Source organism: Belonocnema kinseyi, chromosome 3 (assembly GCF_010883055.1).
Source record: "Belonocnema kinseyi isolate 2016_QV_RU_SX_M_011 chromosome 3, B_treatae_v1, whole genome shotgun sequence".
NCBI classification, from domain to species: domain Eukaryota; kingdom Metazoa; phylum Arthropoda; class Insecta; order Hymenoptera; family Cynipidae; genus Belonocnema; species Belonocnema kinseyi.
Genome location: NC_046659.1, coordinates 54,090,545 through 54,103,992, shown reverse-complemented (window position 1 = coordinate 54,103,992; position 13,448 = coordinate 54,090,545). Strand labels below are relative to the sequence as shown.

The 13,448-nt window shown below is 31.8% G+C and overlaps 1 protein-coding gene across 2 annotated transcripts in view; it reads right to left on the bottom strand.

The window, feature by feature from the left end:
- Positions 1-11,685, bottom strand: part of LOC117169427 — a 15,514-nt gene extending 3,829 nt beyond the window's left edge. The window contains exons 1-10 of one of the 2 annotated variants that reach the window (XM_033355801.1): positions 11,369-11,685; positions 8,375-9,297; positions 7,700-7,801; positions 7,479-7,616; positions 7,120-7,395; positions 4,654-4,922; positions 3,375-3,524; positions 1,941-2,126; positions 333-1,319; positions 34-225 (exon numbers count right to left, since the gene is read on the bottom strand). In XM_033355801.1, the coding sequence (XP_033211692.1) occupies positions 34-225; positions 333-1,319; positions 1,941-2,126; positions 3,375-3,524; positions 4,654-4,922; positions 7,120-7,395; positions 7,479-7,616; positions 7,700-7,801; positions 8,375-9,297; positions 11,369-11,535 (3,390 nt within the window). In that variant the 5' untranslated portion in view covers positions 11,536-11,685. The remainder of the gene's footprint in view (positions 1-33; positions 226-332; positions 1,320-1,940; positions 2,127-3,374; positions 3,525-4,653; positions 4,923-7,119; positions 7,396-7,478; positions 7,617-7,699; positions 7,802-8,374; positions 9,298-11,368) is intronic. The other variant, XM_033355802.1, reaches the window with a different exon arrangement.
- Between the last annotated feature and the right edge of the window lie 1,763 nt (positions 11,686-13,448).

The following is a 13,448-nucleotide window of genomic DNA, read 5'->3' as shown; positions in this document are numbered from 1 at the left end:
ACCCGATTTCAAATAATCAATCCCTTGATGTACCTTAATCTGTCCGTTGCATTTTCCGGTAAAATCTATGATATGGAACCATCCAGACACCAGCGGAAATCCAGCGGTCAAAACTGAGAGATCAATCGCCGCAAATCCAATGACTATATCTCTATCCATATCAAGTTCAGTGCAAATATCAGGCTCATATAGTCGCCAAACTTTCAGAATTAATCTCTTCTCATCCTGCAAAAAAAGAAACACAACTTTAAGATAAAAATTGAAATCCTTATTTCTAGTTCTAAATACAAATTTACACTTCAATCACTGTCAATCTGATAAAGAAAGCGTACATTAGTCAAAAGGTCCGCTGGCAATTTCGTATCGCATCGCCAGTCCCACTTAGGATTACAAGTCCGAGAGCAGATATTTGTAATAATATAAGAATTAGGCTGCCCAACGCTTCCATTCGGCGCTCCTTGGAACGTAACATAAGTACTCGGATCCACAGCTGCATTAATTTTCTCCACCTTCGGTAAATGCAAAGCGCATTCTATTTCTACAACCGCTCGAAAAGACAAATCCTCATAATGTAATCTATCAGTTTCCATCTGTTCATCAATCAAAGGATTCAGAGTGCCAGAAGATACATTAACAAATCCATTGTAATCATTACTTGACCCCTGATTAGAAGCATCATCAAATTCAGCACCGACTCCAACACTTCTGTACATTCCTGTAGGAATAGTAAAATTGTTTCTAGGACTGCCATTACTGCTATTATCTGACAAACTATTCGACAATGGATCTAAGCAAAGGGGTTCAATTTCATTACTTCGAGTTTGTACTTCTTCACAACTGGTTCTATCGGTTTGAGAAGCTTGATTGATATTCGTTCTCGAAACGTGTAAGGCTTGGGCGAGACAGTCAACAATCGTGTGCAAAACCTTGCTCTGATTTTTCAAAACATCACTTGTTTCTGTAATGGTAGGATCTGAATCCTTAAATGCTTCAAGAGTACACATTTCCGTTTGGCATTCTTCGTTTCTCAAAGAAACGTTTTGCGTTGCTTGGACTTCAGCTTCGGCGCTTCTTTGATTCGCTGACGATGCACTTTGAAGAGGATGGTCAGGGATACTTTGTAGAGTTTGCTGGGCATTTTTTGCAGAGATTAGAGGCGCCCGAGGTGTAACGACTGTATCACGAATGCCGCGTGTCATTTCTAAGAGGGCAATCTGATCGGCAGTGCCCAGAGCTACTAATCCTTGTAATTGCCCTTGCAATTGGCCAGAAACGGGATCTTTGATCGGAACCCAACCATCTACGCTGATTACTGGATACTAAAAAAATAAGAGTTGAAAGATTAAAAGAATTTAGATTAATGGGAATAAAGTTGTAATAATTCCCTATCTTGTGCCAAGAATCAGAACTACAACAAATAGATCGAATTGTCAAGATGCATTTAAATTTGTACATAAAATTGTTTTTATTTTTTTTTGTAGAATTTAAAACAATTAAAAAATTAACTTTTTATCGAAAACAAATCGTTTCAGATGGAGTTTCCATCTTATAAAGTGAAGAATACCGACTTTTGGCAACAAAAAATGTCTAAAAAAAAAACACTTAATAAACATTGTCTTTTGAATTCATGTCCCCTTCAAAATGAGTTCATTATGGCCTTATAATATACTGAAAGCTATACTAAGCAGTACATTGTTTTTTTATATTTTTTTATTTTATTTTTTTTTATTTTTTAGAAAAGAAATTTAACAAAAAGTGCTTTTACACTGTATAAGATGGAAATTCCATCTGGAACACATTGTTTTGTATGAAGGCTTATTTTTACAATGCAATAATTGCTTCAAACTCTTGATACTGGTGTTTTACACCAGGAGTCGTATTGCAGTTTACTTATTCCCAATATCAAACAATGTTAATTATTAGAGACAAAGTTAACCTACTTTTGATAGTAATAAATGAGGCAAGACATGAGGATCTCTATAGGCAACGTAAAGTTGATGTACGGGGAATTTTGCAATTCCTAACAGATCCTCTTCTCCAGTCGGATTTCTACTGTACACCTCTGTCACGATGAAATTGTCTTTCGTTCTTTCAAGCAAGTCGGGACCGTGAATCAGAGGAACAAGCTATCAATCAAAATAAATATTTCAAAAAACCATATATTTTACGAAAAGCAACTTAAATTAGGAGTTAAATGAGATATATCTAAGATATCTATAAATTACTAGAGTAAAATAACTGAAATACATAACAATAATACTAGAATTGAAAGGAAATAGGGACAATAGAAGGGCGATTTAATAATACAATATTATACTTCCATGTTAAAAGAATCTCTCTTTAGAGTGTAAACCTAAAACGACCACTCTGGCGTTGGACAACTAAACTACACTGCTTTTTGAGTTGGCCCCTCATTTTAGTACACATACGCGGCGCTAAATGTCAAACCAAACGACAAATATGATTACTAATTAATTAACTCTGATTTAGTATATTATTTAGAATGATTTTTTAATTCATTTGAATTTCTTTGAATTCTGGGAATTACAGAGAGAAAGGGTACCTGGCGGAGGCGCATAATATTATTTAATTATCTAGGGAACTAAGGTCCACTTAGTTCGCGGTGGCGTTAAGAATCATGAAAACACCAACTTAGATTCACATTATATTCACATTACACATTACATTATATTATAAAATTTTATTATAGTCTTTATAACCTCGCGTGATCACATGATTTGTCTTCGGCTCGTCCTACAAGCATCACACTCGGCTATAAAGACACACGTACCCCACCTGATGCATAATGTAATATTATCTGAAACAGGCCGCATAAAGTTCAACTTTAATGCCTAGGAACATAATCTACTATTAACTTCCTTGAAATCTTCTGAATTCCTCTGGATGCACTGAATTATCTGCATTCTTAGAATGATCTGCATTCCTTGATTTTTTTGCATAATTTTGCATCGAATTCCACGAATATGAGGAATTTAGAAGAATTCATTAAAGTTAGCAGAATTCAAAAGAACCTGAAAGAGTTTAAAAGCGTTTCAAGGAAATCAAAAAAATTAAAATAATTGAAAGGAATTCATTTGAATTAAAAATAATTCTAACTAATATACTATGTCTTCATTACGAAACTTATCTGCCATTTTCCGCATATGCTTATTAAGAATAAAAACTAGGGGCCAAGTTAAAAAGCAGAGTGGTTAGTTTAGATGGCCAAAACCCAAGTGATCGTTTTAAACATACACTCCAAGAAAAATTCTTCTAGCATGGATTATATAAAATTATTATTTAAAAATATAATATTATGTATTTTAAACATGATATAAAAGAAACTACTAGAGTACATATTAATAGAAACTTACTTGATGAAAATTGTACAAAGGATTTTTTGTTCTAGTGCAAATTCGACTTGCAGCTCTGTCTTCTCGCCAAAAGGCTCGACAAATTAAGTAAGTGTTCGATTCAGGCAAGTCCCTGCCTTCAGCTATGTAAATCAAACCGTGTAAAAGAACCTAAATAATAAAAAAAATCAGGATAGAAATTCTAGGGAAGCAAATCAAATATTTACTCTACATTAAAGACCTAACTATTAATGCAAAAAAACTAAGTCTGCATTTGAACATCTAAATGTAAATCAGAATCAAAAATCTAATTCTAAGGAAAGGTCTAAATACAAAAAAACTCGGAAATAGCGCGCCCCAATATAGTCATTCCGAAAATTGACGCGGTGCTGCGAGTACAGGCGAGAGGAGCTGCGAGGGTGTGAGGTGCTTACTTATGCGTGACAAGACAGGAGCATTGCGGTAAGGCGCTGTATCCTAATGGCCTACCTGTGTAACTGCGGCATGACTTTCCGACAGTTCACTCGAAGCGGAAGGCACACGGGAATAAGCACGATGACGAGCTCAAGTCAAGCAGCTCCAATGCTATTAGTCAACTGAATCCGATGAGACTGATTGGATTATTTCATGCGATCTAATGAGCTTGTCTTTGGCCTTGACGAGAGCGCCATCTGACACGCGAATATATATATACATATATCGCGAAGTAGTATCTCGAAGTTATTGGAGCAACGTTAATGAGATAGAGCAGTGAATATCAATTCATTTTAATCAAAAATGTTATACTGCAGTTACAAATTAATTATTTACAAGCAAGCAAAAAAGAAGGATTGGATAGACAGAGGGAGAGTATGATCGTTTCGAAACGAAAAGTATGATCTGTCTTTGGAACACAATCGGAACATCTCTGTCTATCTCACTTGGTAGAAAGAGAGATTAGAACGATTTCAGATATTGGACTCTGGTGTTTGATAACAGAGTATCTGGACCAATTATTTAAGAGAAAGCTCTCCTTTTGATAGAGATGCTCAGCGACCCGCAAACGTTTCAAGTACGGAAGCAGGAAACACATTTATTTTAACGTGTAATATCAAACTTGCTTCATTTTCGTTAAATATTCAGTTTGCCCTTGTCTTTGTATTAGAAAAACAATTTTCAACCTCTTTTTCACCGTGCAAAAAAATCCGACGGAAACAGTTCATACGCATATGACTGTTTACGTTCAGAGCCCAAAATCGCGACTATCTCCGAGTTTGACTACTCTAAATCTAACAATTAAGTCAAAAATTAATTCAATTACCTTCCCCTCGGTTTTATTATATGAAGTCAAGATCTCTGCGTTTCTGTCTTCTCCACTATATTTTATCCGTCCAGTTAAAGCTCTTCTGTCGTTAGTACCAGCGTTACTCCCAGCACTAATGCAATCAACTCGTCTGGAGGAGACGGAAGAAGCTCCACTGTTTGAGTTTGATTGGGTTCCAGTTGCAGTCTTAAACTTTTCTGCTCTTGTGTTGAGTGATGATAGAGATTCAAGCACGGGGATGTTTTCTTTAGCAGACATTACAGCATCTGATTTGAAATAGACTACATTTTCTTTTATTCTATCTATGTGGCTCAACAGATCTCAGAAGAGATACAGTTTAAAGCTTTTAAAATATGACAGTTTTAAATACTAAGCGTTTGAATTTAAAGAAAAAATGTTAATTGAATAAGTTAGATTTTCGCTTTATTTCTCAAATGCGATACGTTTGGAAACTTTAATTATTTGATTGCTATCTCAAATTTCAATTGTAAACCATTTTCAGGGTGACCATTCGGCAGACGATTTCAAATTCCCGGTTTTTCTACGTCAAGTTTTTCAAATTTCCCGATCAAGTAAAAGTAACATATTCATATTTCCCACAAAACCCAAATATTTCTTTTAATTCATGACGTTTGTTCTAAATGTATTTCAACACAACAGAGCAAAACATTGCAAAATAAATCAATTTTGAAAAAATACTACAATTTTCCAATGAAAAATATTCAATTTTTACAACAAGTGGAGTAGCTAAACTTTTAGCTGAAAAATTTAATTTTCTGACAAAAAAACGGATTTTCAACAAAATAGTACAATTTTTAACAAAAAAGATGAATTTTTTAAGAACATTTATTTCCAAATAAAAAGATTAATTTTCTACCAAAAACATAATTTTTCAACAAGTTATATGCATTTTGAACGAAATAGTTGGATTTTCAAATAAGTAAATAACAATTTTCAACCGAAAATGGAACATTAACATTTTTAGTTTAAAAAAATATAATTTTAAACCAAACGTAAGAGTTTTCAGCTAAAACAATGAATCTTTAACTGAAATAGTTGAATTTTCCAACAACAAAATTAATTTTTACTCAAAAAGATCAATTTCGTCAACCAAAACTTAAGTAATTAAATGTTAAGTTGAAAAAATAATGATTAAAAAAAAAGAAGGAATTTTGAACTAAAACTATAGAATTTTAAATTGAAATAATTTTGAACAGAGGAGATTCATTACTACCAAAAAAGACGAATTAACTAAGAAATATAATTTTCCAACAAAAATTGAATAATTAAACTTTTCTTCTAAAAATGAATGCTCAGTCAGAGATGAATTTTTATCTAAAATTATGGAATATTCGTCCAAAGAAAAAAGAAGTTTTCAATCAAAAAGCTCATTTTTGAACCAAACAAATGATTTTTCAATTTAAAAAACAATTTTTCATCCAAATTACTGAATTTTTAATTATAAAAGATCATTTTTCGACTAAACATAGAATACTTAAAGAAATTTTTTCAACCAAATTGATGAATTTCCAACTAAAATGCTGAATTTTCAACTAGAATAGTTGAATTTTATGCTAAATATATAAATTTTCAACCATGAAGAGATTAATTTTCCACCACAAAATATATACTTTAAAAACGGCTTGAAGTACTTTCTCTATCAAAAATGTAGAAAAGGGAACTTTCAAATTGTGACGAATGTTGACTTGGAAGAGGGATTTTTTTCAATTTCTTTCTTCTAGACCCGAATTATAATTCTTTTAGCAAATTCCCGTTCCATGTGAAAAAATTCCCTGTCCCAAGTGAAATTATATTTCTTTATCGAAACTCCCTGTACTAAAATTAAAACGATTATTATGTTTAAAAAATGTCCTGTTACTAGTCAGATAAATGAGTAAGCGAAGTATAGATATATTTAAGAATGTACAAACTCAAACTCAAGGGACGTTACATTCTTTAAACCGTATGACAAGCTCTCTTTTTAAATAATAAAAATCAAGCGGTTATTTCTCAGAGTTTTACGGTAAAATCGTTAAATTTTCTGGATTAAGTCAACTGCATTAAATGATAGTTACACGTGGACAAATAAATGTATTAATATCCAAGATCCATTAGCCGTGAAATTGCTACGATCAGATGTAAATTCCTGGGTTTTTAATTAAATTGCCAATCAAGTCGCTATCCTGATTTTTAGTTTTAAAAAATCAGTGGTTTCATTGAATTTTCGAGCATTAACAAAACGTATTAAATCGCAATAAGTTAAAAAAATAAACGAACATATTTCGAGACATGTCAAGAATTAAAAATTTAAACGCACATCGAAGAATCACAGTAAAATATTCTCTAAAATTGCATTCAAAATATATAATATTATTCGTAAGTTATTTTAAAATATCCAAATTAAATAGATGAAAAAGGGGCATAAATTCTATATGAAAAAAATTAAATAATAGAAAAACTCACCGACGAAATCCTTTCCAAAGTGAATACCATCGCAACCCAATTCGACTGTGACTTCCAGCTCACCTACTTTAATCCCTTTATTAACGACAGCAACCCGTTGTGACATCGTTAAGTGTTTAGTTGCAACCACATCATTCACATACAACGAACCAATCCCTAATAAAGTTGGCGACCTCTGATTCAAGTGTCTGTGAAAGACTCTAAATTTTACAGGGTTATCCATATAGGTGTACGATTTTGAGATATTGTATACTCCCTGGTGATTGAAGTGAATCTCTGTAAAAAAGACAATACTATGTGCAATTAAAACACTAAATAAAGTAAAAAACCTTTCTCCATTATATACAAAACCTGAGTACCTTGATCGATTTCTTTTCTGGAAGACATCTTCACAGGCTTTTTTTCCATGATACATTTTTTCTTTAATTGATTCGAGCTTTCGTTTATTGAATCGTAATGCACAAAATAAGTTACGGAATTAGAAGCGACATCTTCTCCTGTGACAACAAATAAATCAAATACTATTAACTAAAACCCCCATTTTCTGTGACCTTGATTTATTTAAAAATAGTTTACTCACGGGAAAGACAAGATGATTTTACTCTTCTGTAGCCAGCTGGAGTCAAATATAATGATCGGACAATTACTTGCAAGCTATCCACGTAATCTAGCGGCGATATTACTAAAATGAAAAAAGGATTAATTTACTCAGGCTCAATTGATATTTCTTCTAAATAATGTATCGAATATCAATTACTTTATTATTAAAATTAATTTCTTACTTTTTCGCATTTTTATTATTTTTAAATATTTCTAAAATGGTAAATTTATGCACGTGGCTAAAATTCAAAGTTTCTATTTAAAAATGTATCTTTATAGCTTCAAGAATTAACATTAGATTTATTAAACTATGAATTAACTACAAAATTTGTTCAATGAATTAAGGAATCCTTTCTTATAGATTTAGACTCCAGAATACTATAATTATAATAAGCAGCTAAATATTGTAGAAAAGTACACATTATTTTAAGATTTTCAAGTTCTAACATAAATATAATTTCAAACTAGTAAGACAGTGATACGTGGAATATACATTTTACAGAAAATATGTCATGTCCGTTATATAATTTTGTTAATTGTTGCATAATTCTTATAATGCTGGCTTAATATTTTTTCAAATCTTTAAATCTGATGTACAATCAAAAGTCGAGTTTCCAGCCCATCACATTTACTTTCATAACAAAAAATCACAAACCTCTGGTTTTAAACTCAGTAACGGGATTCTCATTGTAAACCTTTATCTCGTCGACTTCGCCTTTCACGTCATCTTTCAAAAAATTAGTTTTATTTATTTCGGAAACCGATGGATTATCAGGTTGACGACAATGCATCGACTCTGTAGCAAACTCTATCAAACTTCGAGTAGGAGATGTTGACCTTAAAGTTTCTAAAGCTGTACATTCGTCAACAAAATTCATTTCTTTCCCTAAAAAATATTCATACAACTTGGCTTCTTTCTCTGGACAAACATCAGGATGGAAGTTTTCGTATAAAAATTTTTCAGCGTCGTATACAAAAGATTCATCCTCTAAAGCTTCCTTCAATAAAGCACTTTTCAATTTTCTCGCTTTTATATTAGCTTGATCCTGAAGTCTCTCTGGAACCTCAAAATTAAATTTCTTAATTGGCTCTACGAATTCTATTCTCTTATCTTTTAAAATAGATCTGTACATATGCTCCTCTTGTTTCGTATTTCTTGCAGGAAAGAGAAAATCGACTTTAGAATTCATAAGATTACCAGCATGTGTATTGAAACTCTTTTTATCAACGAATAGCTCCTCGTCGACTTCGCTCTTTTGATTGGTTTGCGCTTTGACTGTCATTTTCTCAATGCTAGTCGCGTCTGTCACCTCTATTGAAACGTGTATGCTACCTATACTTTTTTCACTTTCATCTACAATCGGAAAATAGCGTGTAAAAGGCTTTGACTTAAAAATATCGAGCAGGTCAATTACGTGAGCTGTTCCTATAACTTTGTTTTTTTTCTCAGCTTTGATTGTGAGTTCGAGGGATCCACAGTTTTTGATATAATCTTCAAAGAGTTGAAAATTGGTTTTTATCGTATACGTTTTTTCTGTATCCTCTAGCTTTTTTAAGACTTCTGTATTTTCCAACGGTCTGTAGAAAAAAATATATATGTGCATTAAATTCTTTTAGAATATAAAAAAATTTCGATAAAAAAGGTTTACAGCAAATAATGCATACATTAATATTAGTAATACATTCGGCAAAAGAATGGAAACTGAAAGTATTTTTACTTTTAAAATGTGAAAGAAATTTGAATTGCTATACTATTTAAATTTTAAACGGTTTAATATCCAAATCGTTCAGCTATTCAGAATATTATGTAATGCCTCCGATTTGAAATAAAGCAATATAGTGGAATACACCAATTTAAATTTAAAATAACTCTATAACCTAGCATTTTTTATTTTTCAATGCCAAAACCGTCAATTTCAGTCATTTTCGATGAACATCGGACTAAAAAGAAATAACCACTGATAAAAACAAAAAACGACATATTTACATAACAAATCGTATTGAACTAGAATAAAAGCTTCCAGGTTAGGGGCAATTTTCTTATTGGATTCCTACTCCCAGACCTTAAATCGACATACCCTCCATTAAATGTGTTATAGAAACCTATAGAAACGGACAAAAGGATATATAGAACCATATAGAGCCATATCGAATTTTCGTTTTTGAACAATTTTCGATAAAAAAAACTTTCACTTTCACTGTATTATCCTCTTTAATCTCATTTTAAAGAGGAGCACTTAAACCGCCAAAAACGGAAAAACAGATTGGTCCTTCTCACGTGCTATCTTGTGCCCTATTTATATAAAAAATACTTCACGTAGGGCTCCAACAAAATAAAATGTCTGCAAGGAACAGAGGCATGTTTTTCATACGATTTTTTTTATAGTGGACTGACGATTCGGACCAGTAATGTATCATTTATTCAATTCTAGAGAAAATTGCAATTGATGACAATTGTTCAGATTTACCAGACAAATAGGACTGTATTGGTCAATTTCATTTTTAAAAAAATATATGTTTAGTATTTTCCATATTGCTGGTCATATATTTTAGATTGTTATTGTTGTTTACTAATCATCTTAAATCACAAAGGAAACTAAGAGGTATTCAGATTTGAGAGACATTCTCTATTAAAGCTTTAGCGCCGTTAAAATGAATATACTCCGATCTGTATCCAATTTATAGAGTAATCTTTTTTATAGTTTAGAAAAAAGTACCAAAAAGCACCGCAGTTTTTGAAGTTGATTTTTTTAACCACTGTGCCTTAAAATATGTAACAGTGTACATACACAAAAATGCCCTCGCTATTAATATGTATGATAATTTCATAAATGTTATAACTCTGTGTATCATTATAAGGGTTTCCAGCGTAGCCAAAGAAACCCTAACCATTAAACATTTGGTGTAAAATATGACAAGTCGTACATTTCGATCCGATTACAAAAAGCCGAAAAAAAATGAACAAATTTCGAGAGGACTGTTTCAAACACATAAATTCAATTCGATAAACAATCATACTGATTTACACAATTCCCCTAAAATTACAACGCTTTTCAAGTTTTTTTTTTTACTAATTTTGTGCCGATAATCGAGTCCTCTATTATCTACTAACGTATAGTGAAATTAAACTACTTTTTTTAGTGTAAAGCATTCGTTCAATCCTTTATTTTTTCTCAGTTTAAAATATTTATATTTTTTATATTGTTATATTGATTATTTTATTAGAAAAAATGTTATATTTAACAAATTTAAATACATAATTAAAAACAATGTAAATAACAAATATTCGATCGTCCTTCATTACGACAATAGATATTGCGTAAATTTTTCGAGCAATAAAAATAAAAAGTTGAGTTAAATCAAAACGTTGATTTGACAGTTTGTAAAAATTATAATTTCCAAAACAGAAAACAACTGTCTTGGATTAGATATGCACAACATAAATTAAACTGCTGATTTTAATTTAATATTTCGATATACAATTAGAATATGAACACACTAAAAGAATTAAATCAACCTAAAAAAAACTGTAAACAATTTTTTCTGGCCGCCATTACAGAAAAAACAACAACGAAACACTCAATTGTCAGTTAAGTTAACCTCGACGGTACAAGTTAGATAAATTTGAGAACAAATTGCAAAACTTTACCTGAATTGAGCTCCAGTTTTCTCACCCCACCAAGAAGCGATTACCGTCACATCACCTGGATTATTAGTAGCCCAAATGACTTCGTCAACGATAAGGTTTATGTATCCGTGTATTTTACCCTCGACAAAAGGAGGAAGAGAACGATACTTGTTCACCTTCGAATACATTTAAAACATAAAAAAAAGAACACAAAAACGGGTTTTCGCCTATCCGTCATTGAATTTTGTTTATATTCACGATTATTCTTCAGATTTTCACGATATTTTCACACGTTGACAGTCAAACCACGGCCAAAACCAAACCCTAGCCAGTCCCAGCCCAAGCAGATCATCCAAGATCTTTTAACTACCACAGGACGCCACAGGCACAGGGGCTGAGGGGCAGCCGTTCATGAGTGGAGTTTATGACGTCATTGGATATAAAGTCTCTCTTTCCAACTCATGCATTTATCCTTTACAAAGAGCAATTTTTTTTTATAATTACCGAATATAGCGCACATCTATTTTTTCCCTGGAAAGTGAGATCGTAGTTTAAAAATTATTGTTATCAATGCTGTGGTAGCAAACGATATTAACTATTTATATATGCAAATTTCTCTTTATAAAAGGATAAACGCATGTGTTGAAAGCCAAGCTTTATATTCCTAGAGACCCTATTGGTACGAAGTACGAACATGACCTTGATATTAACCGGATATGACAGACAGCGCCCGCGGCGGCCAAAGCCTGAAATTCCTAGTGGATAGAAATTTGACACTTATACAAGTTAGCACATGTGCATTGTTTTGAAATATAATAAATCAATAAATCATTGCTTTGAAAACGTATGTTACATTTTTCAAAACGAAACTAAATAATACAGGAAACTTTCTTGCAAACAGATTTATTGAAAAAATTGTCTTTTTATTCCAATTAAACCCGTTCTAGTTTCGTTGTTGGTTACGAACATGACCATACAAATTGCCGGTAAAATGCAAACAAGCGGGTTGATGATGTACATTTTAATTAGAACAGGATTTTAAGTTATAAGTCACTATATCGATTTTCATTCTCAAATATTGAATAAGGGAAAAAGTTTAGCAGTAATTCACGTGGTAAGGGTGCAGAAGTGAAATCTTGAGGGCACCACTAGCGGCAAAAGCAATATGGCCAGCAATTACTATTAGTCTAGTGAAATATTTATTAACATTGATTTAATAATTTTCAAATATTTTAACAAATTGAATTTGTTTAAACAATATTTTTTCATAAAATATACTTGATGAAATTTAAATAAAATATACTCTATAAATATTATGGGATAATTAGGTATTTTCACTTCAATCAACAGCTAACTTCACTTCGTAGATTGCTGAGGAGAAAACAGCCCTGTACATCTCTCCATATTTCAGATTTTAACTTCACTTCGCAACTGTCATAAGTTGATTAGTTCCTAATATCTCCAGCGCGGCGCTAGTTGTCCCATCACTCCCTGTTTTTACATAGTAAGCAATGGGACAAATCACTTTTTAAGTATTTTAGTAAACAAGATGTTATTTTCATGCAACAAATTCTTGAAATTAAAATAATGTTACTTATTTAACATTTCAAAATACTTTTCCAATCATTTTCTATGAATACTAAAGACAAAATATGATTTATATGGTCGTACAATAATTCTGGAAAAGTGAAATATATCTTAGATTTGAATTTGAATGTAAAGTCAAATATGATTCTTAAAATTTACTGTCGAAAACAAATTAACAATACTATTAATGGAATCTAAAAAAAATCCTAGAGAAAAATTTGAATAATACTAAGTTTAAAATGTGACAAAATTCTGTTTTCAAATAATTATTTACATTCTCATTCCTGAGAATGTAATGTAATCGTCCAAATTTTCGATCTCTGGTTTTTAACGGATCTTCACGTTTCGACACTCACAGAATCCGAAAATCATACAATTTCATCGGTGCCTGTCTGTCTGTATGTCTGTATGTATGGTTACCTGAATGTTGTAGCCACGCTAACTTTTGAAGGATTTGTCCAATCGAGTCCGCATTTTATACGCTTCTGAAGGTACCCAAAATGAAGGCTAAGTT